The sequence below is a fragment of the Saccopteryx leptura genome, chromosome 5 (genome assembly GCF_036850995.1).
Source record: "Saccopteryx leptura isolate mSacLep1 chromosome 5, mSacLep1_pri_phased_curated, whole genome shotgun sequence".
In the NCBI taxonomy this organism is placed as follows: domain Eukaryota; kingdom Metazoa; phylum Chordata; class Mammalia; order Chiroptera; family Emballonuridae; genus Saccopteryx; species Saccopteryx leptura.
In genome coordinates this window covers 57956125-57976651 of record NC_089507.1, presented here as the reverse complement: position 1 = coordinate 57976651, position 20527 = coordinate 57956125, and the positions used below count along the sequence as shown (strand labels likewise).

Here is a 20527-nt window from a genome sequence, read left to right as displayed (position 1 = left end):
CAAACGAGCTGAATCCCACTACTGGGTGGGGTGTGCAGAGAGCCCTGGGTACTGAAATGGGACATAACCAGGGAGCTTCATTATGGTGCTGGCAAGAACAGAACACAGAGACACATTTCTCTCCTTCAGAAGCTGGATTAGATCTCAGCCGAGCCATCCTGCAAGGAACAGTCTCCCAGGGCTACGGGTTAGTACTCAATGGTCTGGTGCTTACACTCAACAGCATTACTAAGCATTTGCTATTTGGAAGAGAAGCGATAAAATCTCCAATGTTCTCTTACAAAAATAATGAATGTTCCCACATTTCCATATTAATCAGGTATATCAACCATTTCAAAATTACAGAACAAACTGATTAGAATCAAGCGGTGGGGCTTTGTTATGTTATGCTTTATTTTGGGGGGAGAGTAAAGAATGATGAGCCTGTACTCACATCTTAATAACCACACAACCCTCTGTCGCCTCTCCCTTCTTGCTGCGTTGTTTCTCCCCTTTTTATTTTTGTTGGCTTGTGGACTTGCTCCCATCGAATGAGTTAGACAAGATGGGAAGGTTAATTTATTTAAGGGAATGTGAATCAACACTGCTGGGGAAACAAAAGGTACCAGTGTGTTCTATTTTGAAAGCAAAATAAATAAAAGCATTGGCAGAAGCCAAGCTGTGGGCCCCCCCGAGGCTGAGGAACCCACGCTGGTGCAGAGGTTTGAGCAATCGCAGAAAACCAGCTCATCTGAACACCCACTGGCTTAAAGCCTGGACTTTTGTGTCAGATAGACTGGACACACTTCACAGAGGTGTCCCCTTGGCAGGCTGCCCTGTTGAAAGTCTGTTTCCTTTTCCATAAAATAGAATAATAACCACACATATTTTATAGGGTTGTTGTGAGAAGTAAATGAGAGAAAGAAATGCTTAGAACACTCAAAGCTAACAGGAGAGAGCTTCCTAGAATTATTTCTTCAATGGGACAGGCTAACTCGTAACTCAAAATTGATTCCTAGATATAATATTCGACATTTGATCCAAATTAATCCACTTCTTCAGCTGAATCTTATGAATGGAAAAGCCTGGTGGTCCAGTTCAATCACCTCCTATATATTCAATGCCAAGTGCCTCATTCTTTTATTCCATTTCCTTAATTTAGAACGTTAATCCCAAGAAATTTCAATTCTAATCCCACCCACGTCGTTTGCATTTAGGGACCAGGACAGGGGTATCCATGCATTATTACACAAGAAGAAAAGAACTCTCGCTACTGCAGGGCTGTTCCAGAAAAAAGAGAAGTGAACCTTTTCTGAACATTTTACTGGAAGGTGTCAAAATTACGTTTGCAGCTATAAGCTGCTTTGTAAACTCACAAGTTTGCAAAGGGAAAAAAATGCAAGACAGTTGAAACAAAACAAAACACCATGGGTCTTAAATTCCTGAACACGAGCTTATTTTTCTGTTTGTTAGTATCTCGTGGAGTGACTTGGAGTTTCTGACATCTGCCCCTGACTTTGAGATGGTGATGGAAAGGGGACGAGGAATCATGAAGCAAAGGTTGAAAGGGCCCTTAATCCAAACAGCACTGGTCTCAGTCAGGATGCGGCTGAACGTTCACCTTCACGGGCTGCAGCCCAGGCTGCACTTTCCCCAGAATTCCCAGGGACCAAGCTAGTGCCCAGGCCCCATCAAGTCAGTATTGTTGTTATGAAGGTGTCCGATGTGAAACTGTGTAAACAGAGTGACAAGGAGGCCATTCCTGCTTAGTGACCTGTACCAAAAAGGTCTATTTTTAGAAACTGCTGCAAGCTGCTCTGCTCGGTAAGCAGGCCAATTGCACGCTGCTACTACTTTTGAATATTTCTGTGTATTTGGGTTGTGTTCTAACATGTTTGTGAAGGCATTCAGAGAACATAAGAACCATTCCCGATCTCGACTGAAAGTTGAAAATCTGGATTTTACTTACACATCATGGCCAAGAAGCATGAAGCTAGTCTTTCACTTCAAGTAACCTTGGAGTTGCTCAAATCGATGCGGAGCCCAGGCTCTTGGGTCTTATGTGGGCCAACGAGACAAGGAAGACCATGGGAAGGCCACCACCCAGCCAGAGGGAGGACAGCATGGAGTGCTGCAGGCTGCCCACCTCACTGGGCCTCGAATCACTTGGCAAATTTATAAAAAGCAGGCTCCACCCACTGCCCACTCCACTACGGGAGTCTGATTTAGATAGATACAGCAAAGAGAATAGTGATTTGTATGTAAAACAGGCACCACAGCTGACTTTGATGCAAGTTGTCTAAAGTTCACACTTAGAGGAAAAACTGTTAGAGGAAAAAGATAAGGAAAACATGAAAGGTGCTAAAAAGTGAGAAGAGAGAATCGTCAAATCACACACACACACACACACACACACACACACACACACACACACACACACACACAATCAGTTGCTGCCTTCGATGAGAAAAGGACGGTGGCCATGAGATTACAGCCAGGACAAGCGCTCTGGCCTCGGACTCATTCTGGTGCCCTGACAGAAGGATTTGCTGTCAGAAAACCTGGCTCCTCTTCCTACTTCTGTCTCTGGTCCTGTGACCTGAGGCTAAATCCTTCAATTTCTGGCAGTAGTTTCTTCAGAATGACCCCTCTGGGGGTCAGAAGAGAAGCTTTGCCCATGACCTCTGACCCCTCCACCCCTGTAGGAAAGTTCTTTTTATCTACAGTCATTAGCAAGTCACCTTTCCCCCTGCCCCCCACCCCCACTCCCCACTGACAAATTTGATCTCTGTCCAGTTTGGGGGTAAGTTTCTTTTTTTTCTTTTCCGTGGCAGGAAACTTCAGCCCCTACCCACCTTGAGTCCGTTCTCTCAGCCGCAATGTTCAGGCTTTGCTGCAGGAAACCCGCTACTACCGCTACCGAAGGGAAGCACCCCCTTCTCTGAGTGTCTGCGGAGTGCGCGGCAGCTGTGCAGCGACCAGTCGCCACTGAACAGAAGCGCCCCAAACCCGGCCCCAGGCTTTCTTCTTCATACATGTTCTTTATATATACTGCTCACAAAAATTAGGGGATATTTCAAAATGAATATGAAGCGATTAAAAAAAAGCATTTGATTTTTTTTCATTAAACAAGAACATCAGAAAAGCAAATGTCAAAGTCAAAGAAAGTTCAATTATGCAAATAATATGCAAAACAAACTTATTTCATTGGTGAAACTGTACTATACAAAAGACTGAAAGTACTGGAGTATCTGCATGTTCCTTAGTCCCCTAATTTTTGTGAGCAGTGTATATATAAAGATTTTATTTATGGATTTTAGAGAGGGGAGAGAGAGAGAAAGGTGTGGGGAAGGAGCAGGAAGCATCAACTACATAGTATGTGCCTTGACTGGGCAAGTTCAGGGTTTTGAACCGGCGACCTCAGCACTCCAGGTTGAGGCTTTATCCACTGCACCACCACAGGCCATTTTCCACACACATCGTCTTTATTGTTACAACCTTCATATAAAATAGGGATGATCGCCTTCACTTCCCAGTGAAAAGAAAAGAAAGGAGATATGTGACGTCAGTTGGCCCAGCGTTCATAATACAGTGTGTCTGTCAAGTCATGGTGCACTTTTGACCGGTCACAGGAAAGCAAAAAAAGATGATAGAAATATGAAATCTGCACCAAATAAAAGGAAAACTCTCCCAGTTTCATATCCATTCAGTGCAGTTCGATGTGGGCTCATGCACAGATTTTTTAGGGCTCCTTAGGTAGCTAACCCAAATAGCCTCTATAGACTCGTCACTGACTGATGGCCTACCAGAACAGGGTTTCCTTCAACTGCTTATCCCACCGAGTAATTTATTCCTATGTGGTGGCGCTTCGTTCTAAACGCGCCGATATTCACGTTGCATTTTGGTCCCGGATTTGAATTTAGCGAGCCACAGAACACACTGAACTTTCCTCTGTACCATCCACATCTCGACTGGCATGGCCGTGGGCTGCTCCGCTGTATACACGGTGTTACGTCATCATCTGCGCATGCGCACATGCTGCCACATCATCCTACAGAAACTGGGAGGGTTTTCCTTTTATTTGGTGCAGATTTCACATTTCTGTCATCTCTTGTTGCTTTCCTGTGACCAGTCAAAAGTGCACCATGACTTTACAGACACACTGTAAGGGTCAGGGCTGCAAAGTAAGGTCTGTCAGGGTCAAAGCCAGCACTCCTAATCACTGAGCAGAACTGCCACTAGAGGGGAGGGGTGGAAATGGACCCAAACCTCTAGGTGACAAGGTGACTGCAAAGGCCCTTATTCCAGCGAGGCTTGCCAAAGCTGGGGCACAGAGAAGGGAGGGCCCTGCCACAGGCAGCATCCTGAAAGCCAGGCTCTGGCGACCTAACTCTCAAGCAAGGGCCCGAGGGGCTACCTGAGCAAGGCGAGGCACAGCGCAGACAGGGGCAAGGGGACTGGGCTGGTCTCATTCCTGGGAGGAGAAATGCCTTCACGTACGACTTTTCTTTGGTGAAGGATACAAGTGAAGAGTGTGGTCAGCTTTGAGATCAGACACTTGACCATGAGGGGGCAGAGAGAACAGGGTGGATGAGACCAGCCTGCCATTCCCAGTAAAATGGTGATGCAGCAAAAGGACTAACTCTGTCTAAGGTCATAATCCATAACAGTAAACATTTCTACAGTAACTTACTACACCAGTGAGGATGAGCTTGATATTATACCCATTTTCCAGATGATGAAACTATTGCAGAGGTTAAGGCACTTGACCAGTAAATGCTAATTAAATACCTGATTTAAAGTCAGGCAAGCTGGTTCAGAGCTGGAGGGCCTACCACCAGACCACACAGCTGCTATCGAGTATATTTTTGTTTTTATTTCACACACATTCATTGAGCACATATTAGATGTTCACACCATTCCAGGCACTGGGTTACACCATGCTGAATAAAATCTCGGAGTTTATGGTCTAATGAGAAGGAAACAATTCTTTTGTGAGTATATGTTTCACAGGTAAAAAACAGAAAACAAGGAGTGTGGGGAATATGACAGGAAGGGGCTGCACTTTTTAACTGGCTGTAGAGGGCAGGCTGACATTTGAGCAAATGCCCAAAGGAAGTGAGGGGGCAAGCCAAAAGAGCATGACTGATAAAAAATGAAATTAATTTTTAAAATATTCTTATGTAACATGCAGCCACAAGTGAAAAAACAATTCCCTTTCATCATTTGCTCCTTTAAGTTATAGGCTGAAGGATGGAAGGTCCGAAAATGTCTCCCTCCTGTGACAATTCTGTGAGACTGTCTTGGGTGGGGAGGGCTTGCGCCCTGCTTATTTGCAATCAACAAGTAACAATGGCTGATTCCTAAGCGACACCTGTAAAGAAACATTCCGAAGAATCCTTTCAAAACGCTCCTTAGAAAGAATAGCAGTCTTTATGAAAAATAGCATAGCAACCTTTCTCCATAAACAGTAAACACACTAACTAAGCAACCCCCTCCCCCCACCAGGAAACATTACACCTCCCACCTTCTAAGCAAAGACAGCATCAGACAGGAGTTTGACAAGCAGAATAAGGGGGAACGGAAAAATGGCATTTTTCAAGTGGACTGACAAGCTATACTCAGCAATCCAGCAGCTAGTGGAGAGAGAGTGACGTGGGCCTTTAGACCAGAGAGGCAGTTGAACAAACACTTTAGTGGCAGAGGCAAAGTCACAAAGTGGCTGGCCTTAGAAATATAATTTTACCAAGGACTAACTAGGCTCTTCAAAAGTGCTACCTGCCAGGGCCCAGAAGCACCAGAACCTTGAGGAGATAGGTGGTAATAAATACATATTTGAAGTCGACACTTTAATTAGCAATGGACAAAGGAAGAAAAAACCTTAGGGGTCATCTGAAGTCAGGAGGACCCAAGGGTTTCTCTGTCTTTTGAAGGCTAAATGCCTGTGTAGGGTTCTTAATGCTCCACACCTAGATTTTCAGCCTCTTCCCAGCACCTTATTAGGACACCTGTGATCCTGGGGCAATTGTAATTAACACATAAAAACATATAATTCAGAAGGAAAGGAAAGCAATGGAATTATCCAGAACAGGACAAAACTCCCAGGATGTTCAAAGCTCTGATTTTCCATTAAGGAGTCTGGAAATCACTGCTCTACCACTCACTCCCAAGAAGGCAGAAACTTGTGCTAAGGCTATACAGAGTGTGACTTTAAGAACTGGAGCCTGACAAAGTAGAGGGACATTTTGTAAGGATAAATAGATGCTCACATGCTTACTTCACTCCAGCACCTCTTGACATTGTCTTCACCTAGGTAGTTTGTCCCATTCAAGTGAATAAATTCAGTGGCATTAAGCCATCTTTCTTTAATGGCATATTCATGGCGGCACCACCCAGAAATGACACGCAAAGTGAACATGTCAGTTACAGTGCGATGAGCATGGCTTGAGCCCCTCAAAATGATTGGTCAGCCCCAAAACCTGCTGGTAAAAATGAACTCCCTGACAACAGCTCAGGTCACAGGTGTTCGTGCTGCCCCCCGACCACCCCTCCCCTGCCCACTCCCATATACCAGGAGTAACATTACTTAATAGGCTTTAAAAAAATTACACCTCCATATAGCAATAATGAGAAACAGAACTCATAGAAATGCGAGGGCAGGGGCCACTAGTGCCCAGCCCCCAGCCCTGCTCGGCGGCCCTCTCTGGATCTCAGACACTCCTGAGACTCAGCGGCAGGGCGCTTTGTTATTGCACTTGGTTCGCCACTTTAACAAGGCTTTGTTGTACTCCTCACCTCTCTGCTGGCTGACTTGTTCCTCCAGCTACTTTTCTTAAATCGTCTTCCACTCTGTGTGCCTCTTCCCCACTTAGTCTCTGCCTACTCGCTGTTTCTCCTTATCATTTCAACTTAACAGCTTAAACCAGTGGTTCTCAAACTTCACTGCATATTAGAATCACCTGGGAAGCTTTGAAAATGTCCAATGCCAGGTTATACTTTATACCAAGTTAAGTAAATTTTGGGGGGGCTGGAACTCTGATAGTTCATTTTATTTTAAAAAAATTAACTCCCTATGTAATTCCACTGTGCAGCCAAGTTTGAGACAGAGCAGCTGTAAGCCATTTTGCTTCAAGGATGCAGAATTACAAATGTTTGGTTCATAGCCTAAGTCAGAATCATCCAAACTTATTTGTTTTAGCCAATGCCCCACATTTAGAATTGAGAGAAATGATTCTACCATAACTCTTGTGTGATCTCAGAACTCAGACTTCAGCTCCTAAAAGTTCAGACAGATATTTGAGTGCCATTCTTTCATGGTTGGGCATGGAGTGTGACTCCTGCTTGGAATACATTTGTCTGCAGTAAAACCATGTTATCCCAGGAATGAAATTAGGTCTTTTATCATCAAACCTCCTTCGTTGGAAAACAATACAACATTCCTTTGTATGTGGCCAGTGTTCGGTGCATAGCCAGTAAGCATATGTAACCCAGGGAGTAAAAATAGCAGTTATCATTATATGCTACGGCAAAAAAATGTTCCTTTTCTCATTACAGTAAGGGAGTCTTATTGCATACCTCTCAGGAAACCCAATAATGTGTTACATGAATTTTCCATGGGAAGAAACAACTGGTTAGGAAATCAAATACTATACTTCTAGACAGTGACATTCAAACCTAGGACTCGAGGGAAGCCAAAAACTGCTCTGGTATGGTCCCAGCAGGATTGAAATACCTCCTCAAAGCATACTGAGCAAATTCCCATGATGCCAGGCCTCTTGGAAAAGTTTCTGGGGGTCAAAGGCCTCCACAGCTGCCTCCTTCCCCTCCTCTCAACCACTTGCTCAAGTGGAAAAAAATGTTTAAAGGGTAAGTTACCACAGTTCTCAGTTATACCAATTTCCCCTCTGGGGAAGTTTGATCCTGGGTCCTAAGATGCAATGCAAACTGTACTGCAGCTTGGGATCTGAATTTGTGTCCCAGGTATTTGCTGGTCCTTTGCTCAAATTAAGAAATGCAAAGAGCAGAAGAACAAAAGGACACATGAAGAAATGGGAGACATGGGTGGGGATGAGAGAGTCATCACAAGTGCTGGGGAGGCACATGGAGGTGGGAAGTATCATAAAAACATGGAAAGCTCCCAACAGAGTCACTGGGGTTATACTGCCGCCATATTGGCTGCCACGAGAGCTCCATGATCACCTCAGAAGGCAATCGTGTGACACACCCCTTCTTCCTGTCCATCCATAGAGGACTAGGCACAAAGGACAGCATGGGGCCCTTTTAAAAAACTTGACACAGGCAATTCTCAAAACTGACAACATTGAGCAAGAATCTTTCTCATTTGGTTTCTGTGTCCAGCTGAGGTAGACAAGGCCACATGTGTTATATACCTACGTGAGTGCCTGGAGCTTCAAGAACGGTTTTACAAATTGCCTATTTGTAAATTGTGATTGCTCCTTTTCTATTGTCCTCAACACCCACGGCCTCCCTACTTGAGAGTTACCTTTTGACAATATTTTCAAAGGCTGCATGTTGAACTGTCTACAGAACATTACATTTTCAAATTGCTCAGCCTGTACCACATGTGTGTATATAACCTAAGTCTTTAATTTAATGGAACAAAGATGCCCCAGAAAAATGAAAGGCAGTTGCCTAGAGAGTCCCCTTCTGCAGAATGAGGGTTTTTTCTGTTACTTAGCCTCCCACCAATGAGCTCCAACTTGTTTCGGAGTCAAAATTTTCTACTTATGGTAAGTTGTTCAAAGAATGTGGCCTTTCCTGGCTGGTTTGCTCAGCAGTAGAGCATCGGCCCAGTGTGTAGAAGTCCCAGGTTTGATTCCCGGTCAGAGTACACAGGAGAAGCACCCATCTGCTTTTCCACCCTTCCCCCTCCCCTTCCTCTCTATTTCTCTCTTCCCCTCCCACAGCCAAGGCTCCATTGGAGCAAAGTTGGCCCGGACACTGAGGATGGCTCCATGACTTCCACCTCAGGTGCTAGAATGGCTTCGGCAGGAACGACGCCCCAGATGGGCAGAGCATTGCCCCCTGGTGGGCATGCTGGGTGGATCCTGGTCGGGCACATGCGGGAGTCTATCTGACTGCCTTCCTGCTTCTAACTTTGGGGAATTCCCCCCCCTCAAAAAAAGAATGTGGCCTTTTAAAAAAAATCTTCATTTTCTGAACTACATGGCCTAGATGGTACTGTCTTATAAAACTACATTTCCTCTTAGCAAAAAGGTTATAATCAGAAACTTTACAACCCATATGTTTTTATGCACACACCAGTCAAATCAGTGTTATAACTAGAACAATCATAAAAGAATGCAATCAGGTAAATTTGGAATAATGATTTATTATTTTATTACCCTGAAGCATTTTCATATACACTACCTTCTTTCATTTTTATAGTAACTCAGTAGGAAAGATATTATTACTGTTCTTCATTTTAAGGAGAAACTTACTGTATTTCCCCATGTGTAAAACACAATTTTTAAAAAAAATTTGAGTTCTAAAAACTGGGTGCATCTTATACAGTGGTTGTAGATATATTTTACTTGCATTTTCTGCTTTTTTTGGCGCTCTTTGTTGAAGACAGTGATTCATCATCAGACACAGATGAGGACAATCTAATGGATGAGAGTTTTGACAGTGATGAGGAGTTGTATGAATTTTATGATAAATAAAACTTGAGTTCAATAACTTTATGTAATACATCTTTTTTTTCAAATTTCAAGCCCCAGAATTAAAGAGCGTCTTATCCATGGGATCATCTTATACATGGGGATATACGGTAGTCTCAGAGAGATTGACTTGTGGCCATGATGCCATGGCCAGAATCCACCCAAGCTGAGGTTGGAATCCAAATGCTATGGACTTCCTTCCACATGCTGTTTACCATTTCATACCTGAAAACTGGCAGCTCGGAGCTGGCACGATCTGACTTAGAGACCGTCAATGTACAAGGAAAACAGATGCTTCTTACGTTCTAGAAAAGTTCAACCCCCCTTCAAACTTGGTGCCTTAGAAATGGGAAGTTTTGTTTAATTTTTAAAGCTCTAAAAAAATTATTTAAACTGCTTTAAAATCATTAAAAGGAGACATCATGTGGTTAACCAGACTAAGTTGCTTTATGACTATAGATGCGTGAGAGATTTATCTGGATGATCACTTAATAAGTTACGTAATGTCTAATGGCTGGGGTGTGCACCTGAAACTAATTAACAATCTATATCAACTGTAATTAAAAAATAAAAATGATTTTTAAATGAGGAGTAAAAAGACTGTAAGTGCTTTTTTACAGGAATAGAGCCAGACATCTCGGGTGGGGGGCCAAAGTAATGGCAAAATAGTGAGAAGGATGTGGGGAGGGAATAGCAATAATATTCCAAGAAATTTGTTTCTATTATGAACTGTAACCATAAATCAAAAAGGAAGTGATTTTTCAAATCCTTTTATTTATCTTTAGTAGTTGAGTTAATTTTGTATTCTTTAAGAGGGCCTTAAAAAGCATTCCATTCCTTACCAGATACTTCTTTCAAGATCACTGACTTGCATATCCTGGGTGAGTTACAGTCTCACAACTCAATCCAAATGCAAAAAAAGTCCCAGAAATCTGACACAGAGGTAGCAAGTGTGTGAGCCACCCATCCCATTCCATTCCAATAAAGTCATCTCACCCATTTATGAAAGAAACTATTCTGCTAACTCTCAGAAATGTGGGATGGCTTTTTCAGGGGAGTATGGGCCTGAGGGTTATGGTGAACTTAATTTCATCACCATTTTTTGTTAGGAGGGAGGAAGCAACTGTAAAGCAACGAATAGTTTGACTTCCAGAGGGAGATGGAGAACCTCAAGTCAGCCTGGCACATAGAGCACTGGAGTGCATTGTCTCTGAACTCCTCCAGGGAGTTCAAGGTCAGTGGGAGTCACCTCTTCATTGAACAGCTTTTCCTAAACGAATGAAAAGTCAGTTTATTGGTGTTGCTTGTTATATTTTGTTTTTGCCTTCTGTTTATTGTTTTCTTTAAAGCACCACAAACATTTCTAAATGGAGAAGACAATGGAGTGGAACGCATTAATTAGTTCACTGCGTTCTCATAGAGCAAGAGTCTTATTTTGGTGTTAGCCTGTGTCCTCGGGCAAGTCACTAATACACATCTTTGGATACAATTCTCTCACTTTTTACCTCCAGATAGAGCATGGCTGCAAGTGACCAGACCTAGATTCTCTGGCCCCACTGCACAGGGCAAGTGGCACAGCCAGGGAGGACACATATTGTAGGCAGATGCTTATTGTTTTAACTAACTCAGCCCCACTTCTCCTCAAGCTCTTTTTAAAATGTATTCTATCCCTCCTCCTCGGGGAAAAGCTGTATCATATTTGCAGAGATGGTGGGAAGGTGTAGGGGTAAGATTTCATTTTGAAAAAAACTCCCTTTCCCCACTCTCTGCATCAGGCATGTTGCCTCCTACACCCAGAAAAACCATGTCCTCACCATAGTCATCCCAATAACTAGGACCCTTAATCATATGATATATTCTAGAGACTAGACCTCTCCAAGGAGGTAATTTGCCTAAGAAATATGCACTTTATTTCCAGGACAGTTCATCCTTTAATTACCATGCCATCTTTTTCATTTAATCCTCATGATCCTGTGAGGCACAAATCAGTGACATTAAAGACTCACTCAGTCATTTAGAGCTAGTGTCTGATGTCATCAGAGTTCAAATCCAAGAGTGTCAAACCTGCATCACCATCTCATGGATCCTTTCTCCTGGAAAGAACAAATCTGACTTTCATATAGCTTACATGAGCCTTCCTAAACAAGTACAAGACAATTACCATGAAATGTATCCAAAAACTTAAAAAAAAATTTTATTTATGCCCTGGCCAGATAATTTAGTTGGTTAGAGCCTTGTCCCGAAGTGTGGAGGTTGCCAGTTTGATTCCCAGCCAGGGCACATGAAGGAACAGCTTGATGTTCCTGTCTCTCTCTCCCTTTCTCCCTTTCTCTCTCTCTCCCTTTCTCTCTCTCTCTCTTTCTCTTTCTCTCTCTCTCTCAAATCAATACAATAAACATTAAACATTTTTTTTACTTAATGATTTTTGAGAGAGAGGAAGGGAGAAAGCAAGAAAGAGAGAGAGAAACACTGATTTGTTGTTCCACTTATTTATGCACTCATTGGTTGATCCTTGTATGTGCCCTCACCAGGGATCAAACCTACAACTTTGGTTTATTGGGACAATGCACTAACCAACAGCTCTCAGGCCCAAAACTTTCTTTGCCATACAAATAAACAAAACACTGATTAAAAAAAAAGAATTTAGGAGTAGAATAGTATTTGACAAAAATAGCACCTCAATACAGAAAGTTGGGAGGTAGGTGTTGCCAAGAAAAATGGGCGTTACAGAGTATCTGCATTGGGATTATAGACCCATTGGTTACAATGCCATTTCGATTATTCAATTCAAGACAGGAATTTGGTCCCAACTCTGAGTCTAGATGAATACCTACCAATTAACCCCAAGAGTCTGTTCTGAAAAGAAATTGTAGACTTCTATTTTTTTTTTTAATTTAAAATTTGGGTTATCACTGAACAGCAGCAGTATTACCTGTACTAAAACCACCTTGCATTACCTTCAAGGATGTTAAATTAAGCCTGAAGACCCTTTCCTTTGTTAGTTTGTATTTTAAAGGTTAGCTGGTTCTAAGACCTGTATTCTTTACATGTCTGCCAAATAAAGCGTCTGCTGATTGTAGAAAGGGTTTGGGTCGCTGGCTCTTATTTGTGTGCGTGTTTGCTGTCTTATTTTACATCCTTTGTGCTGTTCTCGCATTCCATGAAGGTTTTCTTTTTCAATTTTCCTTCAGCTGGGAGATGTTTGTTTTCCTTTAGGAAGGTCTTTTCTTCAGCCCACTTCGTATTTTCCTCGTTTCTTCCCCATTTACCCACAGACCTTCGCTCTCGCTTACCCGGCAGCAGCAGATGCATTGTTCTCACAGCTTCTACACCATCCCTTCCCTCTCTCTCCCAGAGGACTCAACTCTGACTTCTTTTTGGGAGGTCAGCAGATCTAAGGCCTTTGACCCAAAACTCACCAGAGACCATGCATTTCTCTTGTCATTGTAGCCTTTTAAGAAGGTGTTTCTACTTTTGATTGTTTTGGGGCACTGGATAAAACACCCTTGAAACTTGTATAAACAGCAACGGGCCTGCTCCACATTCTCAGCATTTTTATGGTGGTTGTGAAAGCTGCCCCCTAACTAACTTTCAGAGGAAAAGGAGCAGGTGCAGATAGAGCTGCTGACGTGTAATTTTCATCACAAAATAGATTGCTGTAGGAAACAGAGCCCCCAATTATGTTTCCAGGAAGCCCCCTCAACCTTGTCTTTCAAGTACAGAGATCACATCGGAGAAGGAGGAAAACTAATAAGTGAAATATCACAAGTCACCCTGTCATGAGTAACTAGAAGGAAATGAAAATCTCAGGGCATGACATGTGCCATAGGTAAGACTCCTCAGGAAAGTGACAGCTCTGCTAAGTGCAAAGCCAGATTAACCCAGAGCCCAGGGGCTTCTCCTCCGTTTTCTGAAAGGTCAGGGAGGAATGTCCATCCATGTCTACCAAGGCGCGATCATAATCCCCATCTCTAAGTACGTGTGAGAAGCAAAGCCAGCCTCCCTTCCTAAACTCTGAGCATTCAACTATAAAAATCAACACATAATAGATGAGATAAGACATATTCAAAAGACATCTTAGAGACCAAATGTTTCCCACACCAGAAGCAGAGAGTGCAAGGACTCTTCAGTAACCTTATTGATCATATTAGCATATCTAAAGAAAGAATGTGTCAATCAGCAGGGGGATTTCAGTGTGGACAAGTAGAAGAAAAATGAAATGGGAGCGGAGGGCTTGGTGGCATGATTCGGGTTCATTCTGAGGGGAAGGCCCTGTCTCCCCAGTGCGAGCGTCTGGGCTACCTGCCAGACGTGTCCCTGCTGGAAGACAGGCCACCCGACAGGCAGAGCACATGCCGGCACCCTGGCGCCTCTGACCCACTCTCTTCACTCAGAGTCAGAGATCACCACACACTTATGGTCCTATTTCCTAGTTAGTTTTCCTGAGAAGACAGAGTATACTGCTACTTGTTCCACTTAGAGTTGTCTTTTATCAAACTCAGTTAATGCATTGGTATTCTGGCGTATATTCTTTGATTTCTTGTGAGTTCGGATAATCTGAATTAACATTCCTAAATTCCACGAGCTCCCGGACACTGTCATGACCAGTTCTATATGGCAGTAAATTCAACAAGAGAATAAATTGGGGGAGAGTACTTCTTTATAATCAGGCAGACAGCATGCTTGATAAAGTGGCAATACTCCTCCATTTTACCACATGCCAAAACGAGTTCAAAACCATCAACCCCGTTCCGGACTCATGGAACAAGCCTAATCCTTCTGAGACTTCTTACCCATCTGTTTGAGGAAATCGGCCATCATGTATGGGATGACCACTTGCTTTACTCAAATCCTGAGCCCCAGAACGGGCACATGCCTGCAACTGGCCAATAATAATACAGTAAATAACACCAGTAGCATCTGTTGTTATCATGTAGAGCATTTCATTTAATCTTTCTAATCACCTTGAAAAGTAGGTAGTTTAATCCTCATTTAAAGATGAGGAAATAGAATCTTCAATGAGGTAAGTAACTTGCCCAAGGTCACACAGCTGGAGCGTGACAGCCCTGGCTTCTGAACCCAGACCTGATATGACCCTGGCGCCTCTCCTTTGAGCCACTTGGTATCACTGGCCACCAGAGAAGCAACTGGTTCAATGGCTCTGAAGAGATACCAGACACAGCCCAGCACAGTGAGGACAGTCACAGGAATCTCGGGATAAGGTGGGACCACACTCATGGCTGTGTTTTTGTGGTTGGGAGGAGCTGCTTGTCCCCTATGCAAGGGCTCACTTTGTCAAGTTTGAGGAACGAATGCTTGCAGGAATGAAGGGTCCTGCAAGAGACTCTGTGGCCAGTAAACTTTTCACCCTTGAAAATGGTGTGGCTTGATTCCAGGCAATTTGAACATTCTCAAATATTAAAACATGTAGTGCCAAGTAAAGCAGCTAAACCTCGATTATGAAGAAATACCAGCAAAAGCAAAAATTTGTCGATCTAGGGCAGGGGTCGGGAACCTATGGCTCGTGAGCCAGATGTGGCTCTTTTGATAATTGCATCTGGCTCGCAGATAAATCTTTAATAATAAAAAAATAACATTAAAAATATAAAACATTCTCATGTATTACAATCCATTCATTTCCTACCGCTCATGTTCATGGTTGCGGTGGCTGGAGCCAATCACAGCTGTCCTCCGGGACAACACCAAATTTTTATTGGATAATGCTTAACGTACACGGGTCGTTGTATGGCTCTCACAGAATTACATTTTAAAATATGTGGTATTCATGGCTCTCTCAGCCAAAAAGTTTCCCAACCCCTGATCTAGGGCTTAGTAAAGCTCAAGATAATGACACTTAAGTGGTGTGGTAAAGTGAAACCAGGAGCATCTAGACCCCTTTCTGACTCTTCCCCTCATCAGCTCTTTTACTTTCATTAACCTACTATATTTCCCCATGTATAAGGCGCTCCCATGTATAAGATGCACCTTAATTTTGGGGCCCGAAATTTGAAAAAAAAATATTACTTAAAGTTACTGACCTCAAGTTTTATTCATCATAAAATTCATACAACTCCTTATCACTGTCAAAACTCCCATCCATTAGCTTGTCCTCATCTGTGTCTGATGACGAATCACTGTCTTCATATATTGCCTTGTCCTCAGTTCCATCTATGGCATTTGAAATGCCACAATCACTGTATAAGAAGCACCCAGCTTTTAGACCCTAAAGTTTTTGAAAAAAGCACGTCTTATACATGGGGAAATACGGTACATTTCCTCTTGCTTATAAAATTGGGATAGTAATAACTGTCTCACTGGGTTCTTGTACAGGTTAAATGAGCTAACATATGTAAAACACCTTGAGCAGTACTTGGTTTGAAACAGTGAAAAAAAATTAACTCTCGTCCCCTTTCTATAGCTAATTCCCTCCACCAAGAAGGAATTGGTTTTCTGGGAGTACAAAACTTCTTACTTTAAGGCATTAAAACCAATCACAACCCAAACCTTTTCCAACAAAGGAACCAGAACTATCACAACCAGAAAAACAAAAGAAGGAATGTGCCTGTTTTGATGACCACTGTGGTACAGGTGAGTGGGGTGGAATGTCGCCGAAAGCTATGGGCCAATTTTTTTCTGTAGTCCTACAATGAGACAACGCTTCGCAGAGTTCTGACCACACCTGGGATTCAGGATCTCTTTCATCAAGCCCAGAAATTTAGAAATACAGTGAGGATGAACTCTATCAAACCAATGCCTGCTGGAGAAGCCAGTGGTTTAAAAGAGGAAGTGTCTGAAATGTCTTTACCCAACTTCCTTCTCACATACCACAAAATGGGCAAGAAAAAAAAAGGAAAAATAGGGTGGGGACATAATGAGTCCCATGCTGAGGTTCAAAGAGCCAGCTATCAGCTAGGGGGCAGGTTGGAGGAGGTGTGGGAAATACAGTGCGGGCCAGCCCAACCTACCTGCGGACCACCAGCCGGAGGGTCTTGTAGGAGCCTTTCACCAGGGACACAGCCTCCCTCCTGGAGCTGCTCAGCGCGACCTCGTTGATGTGCACCACCTCGTCCCCCGCCTGCAGTTTGGAGCTCACCAAGTCTGCTTTGCCCCCTTCTTCGATCTGCTCAGAAAGAGAAACAAACCACAAGTTAACTGTCCCGGGCCCTGCATGGACTCCACGGTGCGGCACAGACCGGTTGAGACCAGGACCCACTTTCAGGGTAAGCGTCGAGCAAGCAGGACCTGACTCCTGGTTCCACCTTGCTTGCCCACACAGATGCTCAGAAACATTAGCTGAAGGGATGAATGCAACTCGGTTTCCAACCAAAGCCACTCTCCCATGGTACTCATGACCCTCACCTCTTTTCATCTTCAACTCCCAAATCCACTCAAAGCAACTATTTCATTTCTGTATAAGTTGAGTTCTTCTTATCTCATTTTTTGGGTCTAAAATTATAATTCATTGAATAAACTGTGGTACATTCAAATAATGAATTTTTTTTTTTGAATGAGCAAGAGAGAGGGGCAGACAGGGACAGACAGACAGAAAGAGAGATGAGAAGCATCAACTCATGGTTGCAGCACCTTAGATGTTCACTGATTGCTTCTCATATGTGCCTTGACCAGGGTGCTCCAGCAGAGCCAGTGACCCCTTGCTCAAGCCAGCGACCTTTGGGCTCAAGCCAGTGACCATGGGGTCACGTCCATGATCCCACACTCAAGCTGGTGACGCTGTGCTCAAGCTGGTGAGCCCAGGCTCAAGCCAGATGAACCTTCACTTAAGCCAGCGATCTCAGGATTTTGAACTTGGATCCTCAGTGTCCCGGGCTGATGCTCTAACCACTGCACCACTGCTTAATCAGGTGAGATAATGAAATATTATTCAGCACTAAAAAGAAATGATCAGGCCATGAAAAGACATGGAAGAACCTTAAATGCATACCACTAAGTGAAAGAAGCCAATTGGAAAAGGCTACATTCTGTATGATTACAACCAGGTGACATTCTGAAAAAGGCAAAGCTATGGAAACAGTAAAAAGATTAGTAGTTGCCAGGATTGGGGGAGAGAGAAATGACTAGACAGGACACAGAGGATGTTTAGGGCAGTGAAACTATACTATAAGGGTGGATACATGATATTATACCATAGAACAGTGGTTCTCAAAGTGTGCGCCAGGGCGCACTGGTGTGCCCTAGAAGATTTTCAGGTGTGCTCTATGGTATTCCAGAGAAATATGTGCCTGTTGGGAACCAAAAATCCAACAGGGTTTTTGGAGTTTAGATTTTTGGGGGACAGAGGTGTGGAGAATTGGCTGTCAGCTGACAGCCTGCACAATCCCCCACCTCACTTGCCTGATTAGGTTGCAAAAGCTGTTAAGCTGTGGTACTGGATTGTTTACACTACCCCCCATGTTTCCCAGAAAGACTGGAGGCAAGTTTCTTCTATCCTTTGTTTGGTGTCAAGTTAAGATGATATGTATGGTGGGGGTTTTCTGCACTCAACACAATTAAGAGTAAAAAGAGAGGAATTCTTCAATGTATTGATGAGGAAATGAGAGTTTGCCTTTCAAATATATGCCCAAACATTGAAGAAATTGCTAGGACATATCAGGCTCATGTATCTCATAAACACAAGAATGAAAAAACTTAACACATTCACACCAGGACCTGCCGAATTTACTAAATCTTACTAAGAATGTATCTATATATATATATAGATATATATATATATCTATATATATATATATAAAGAGATAACTTCTTTGTCATTTTTTTATTTTTTAACCCCTCTTTTTTAAAAATTCTAAAAAGTATAACTCAAAAAATGTAACATAAAAATGTTTTTTAATGTCAGAATAAATTTAATTTTGTCATACTTATTTTATTTAATTACCATAAAAGCACACTTGGACTTTATATTTTTTCTTTAATATTTGACTTAGTCATTATAACATGTTCCTCAGAAATTTGTATATAGTACGCCTACAATTATTTGTAGGATTTAAATATGCCCCGACTTCAAAAAGTTTGAGAACCTGCCATAGAATGATAACAGCAAGAGTAAACCCTGCTGTAAACTGTGACCTTGTGATGATAAAGATGTGAATGTAGGTTCACTGACTGTAACAGATGTACCACTCTGGTGGGGATGTTGATAATAGAGGGAGGCTGTACCAGGTGGTGGTGGGGGGACAGGAGTTCTGTATATAGAAACTCTCTACATTCTGCTCAATTTTGCTGTGAACCTAAAACTTCTGTTCAACTGCAGTCTATTAAAAATTATAATTCATTCAACCAAGTGATTTAACACTTGCTTTATGCCAGAAATTGCTCCAGATGCTAAGGCTGTAATAGTGGACAAAACAGACCGAAATCCTTGCTCTTCTGGCATTTACGGTGGAGGCAGAGAAACAAACACTGCTCGTAATAAGCAAGTAACTGATGGGAGACATTAGAAGTTGATGGTGTGCACTGGAGACCAACAGAGCAAACTACTGCTCAATCCAGAGTCATGCACCGGTGGATGCTTGTGGGATGGCAGGAATGATGAGAGGGAATGAAAAGTGAAAAAATAAACATAGGCCCTGGCCGGTTGGTTCAGCAGTAGAGTGTCAGCCTGGCGTGCAGGAGTCCCAGGTTCGACTCCCGGCCAGGGCACACAGGAGAAGCGCCCATCTGCTTCTCCACCCCTCCCCCTCTCCTTCCTCTCTGTCTCTCTCTTCCCCTCCTGCAGCCAAGGCTCCATTGGAGCAAAGATGGCCCCTGCGCTGGGGATGGCTCGGTGGCCTCTGCCTCAGGCGCTAGAATGGCTCTGGATGCAACAGAGCGACGCCCCAGAGGGGCAGAGCATCGCCCCTGGTGGGTGTGCCGGGTGGATCCCCGTCGGGCGCATGCGGGAGTCCGTCTGACTGCCTCTCCATTTCCAGCTTCGGAAAAATGAAAATAAATAAATAAATAAATAAACATAAACAGTAAATAAAACCTGACCTATATTTTTTCTTTATTCAATAATTACTCTCTGGAATTGCTCTCATGTTCAAAAACCTCAATAGATTTTAGTATATGTAAAATATAACAAATTCCTATGATGAATTTGTATGTTTAATCCTTGGTGGCTTTTAATTTTTAAAATAATGTATGAAAATTAATACTGTAATTTATTTATTAATGTTTATTAATTTGTGAATAAATCATTATGTAGTCATTAATTTATTACAAAGGAAGACAGTTGCAGGGGAAAGTGAGCCGGCCCCTGCTTCGTGCATGCTACTCTCTAAAGCTAGCCACTGTTTACAGTTTCACTTGTGAGTGTCATACATATGTTATTTTCCTTTTACAAAATGGTATCCACTATACAAACCTCCTCAGCCATCTTTTGGCATTTAACAGAGAGGTATTAAAGTGTGCTTAAAGCTCGAGGAATCAAACAGATAACCTGTAGGAGGAACTCACTCTCTCTAAGCTGTGGACTCCTCATCCATAAAATGGGGCTCAATTGGTTTGAGTACATCGGCCCCAGGTGCTGAAGATGGCTCCTTGGAGCCTCTGCCTCAGGTGCTAAAAATATCTCGGTTGTGAGCATGGCCCCAGATGGGCAAAACATCAGCCCCAGACGGGGGTTGCTGGGTGGATCCCGGTCAGTGCACATGCAGGTGTCTTTCTCTCTATCTCCCCTCCTCTCACTTGGAAAAGAAGAAAAGAAAAAAAAGGGGGGGTTGGTGCTCTGGACCCAGACTATATGGCTCAGCTGCCTACTAGCTGGGTAACTTGGAGCAGGTTATTTAACTTTATTGTGCCTGTTTCCTCTTCAATAAAATGATGGTATTTACTGCAGAGATTGTTGGGAGCACTGAGTGAGTTCATGCTAG

The 20527-nt window shown here is 43.0% G+C and overlaps 1 protein-coding gene across 3 annotated transcripts in view; it reads right to left on the bottom strand.

Annotated features, from left to right (window-relative positions):
- The window catches only part of SHROOM3 (shroom family member 3), a 322616-nt gene that overhangs the window by 200917 nt on the left and 101172 nt on the right, over window positions 1-20527 (bottom strand). For all 3 annotated transcript variants that reach the window (XM_066386945.1, XM_066386944.1, XM_066386947.1), the window contains one exon: window positions 16625-16779. In XM_066386945.1, the coding sequence (XP_066243042.1) occupies window positions 16625-16779 (155 nt within the window). The remainder of the gene's footprint in view (window positions 1-16624; window positions 16780-20527) is intronic.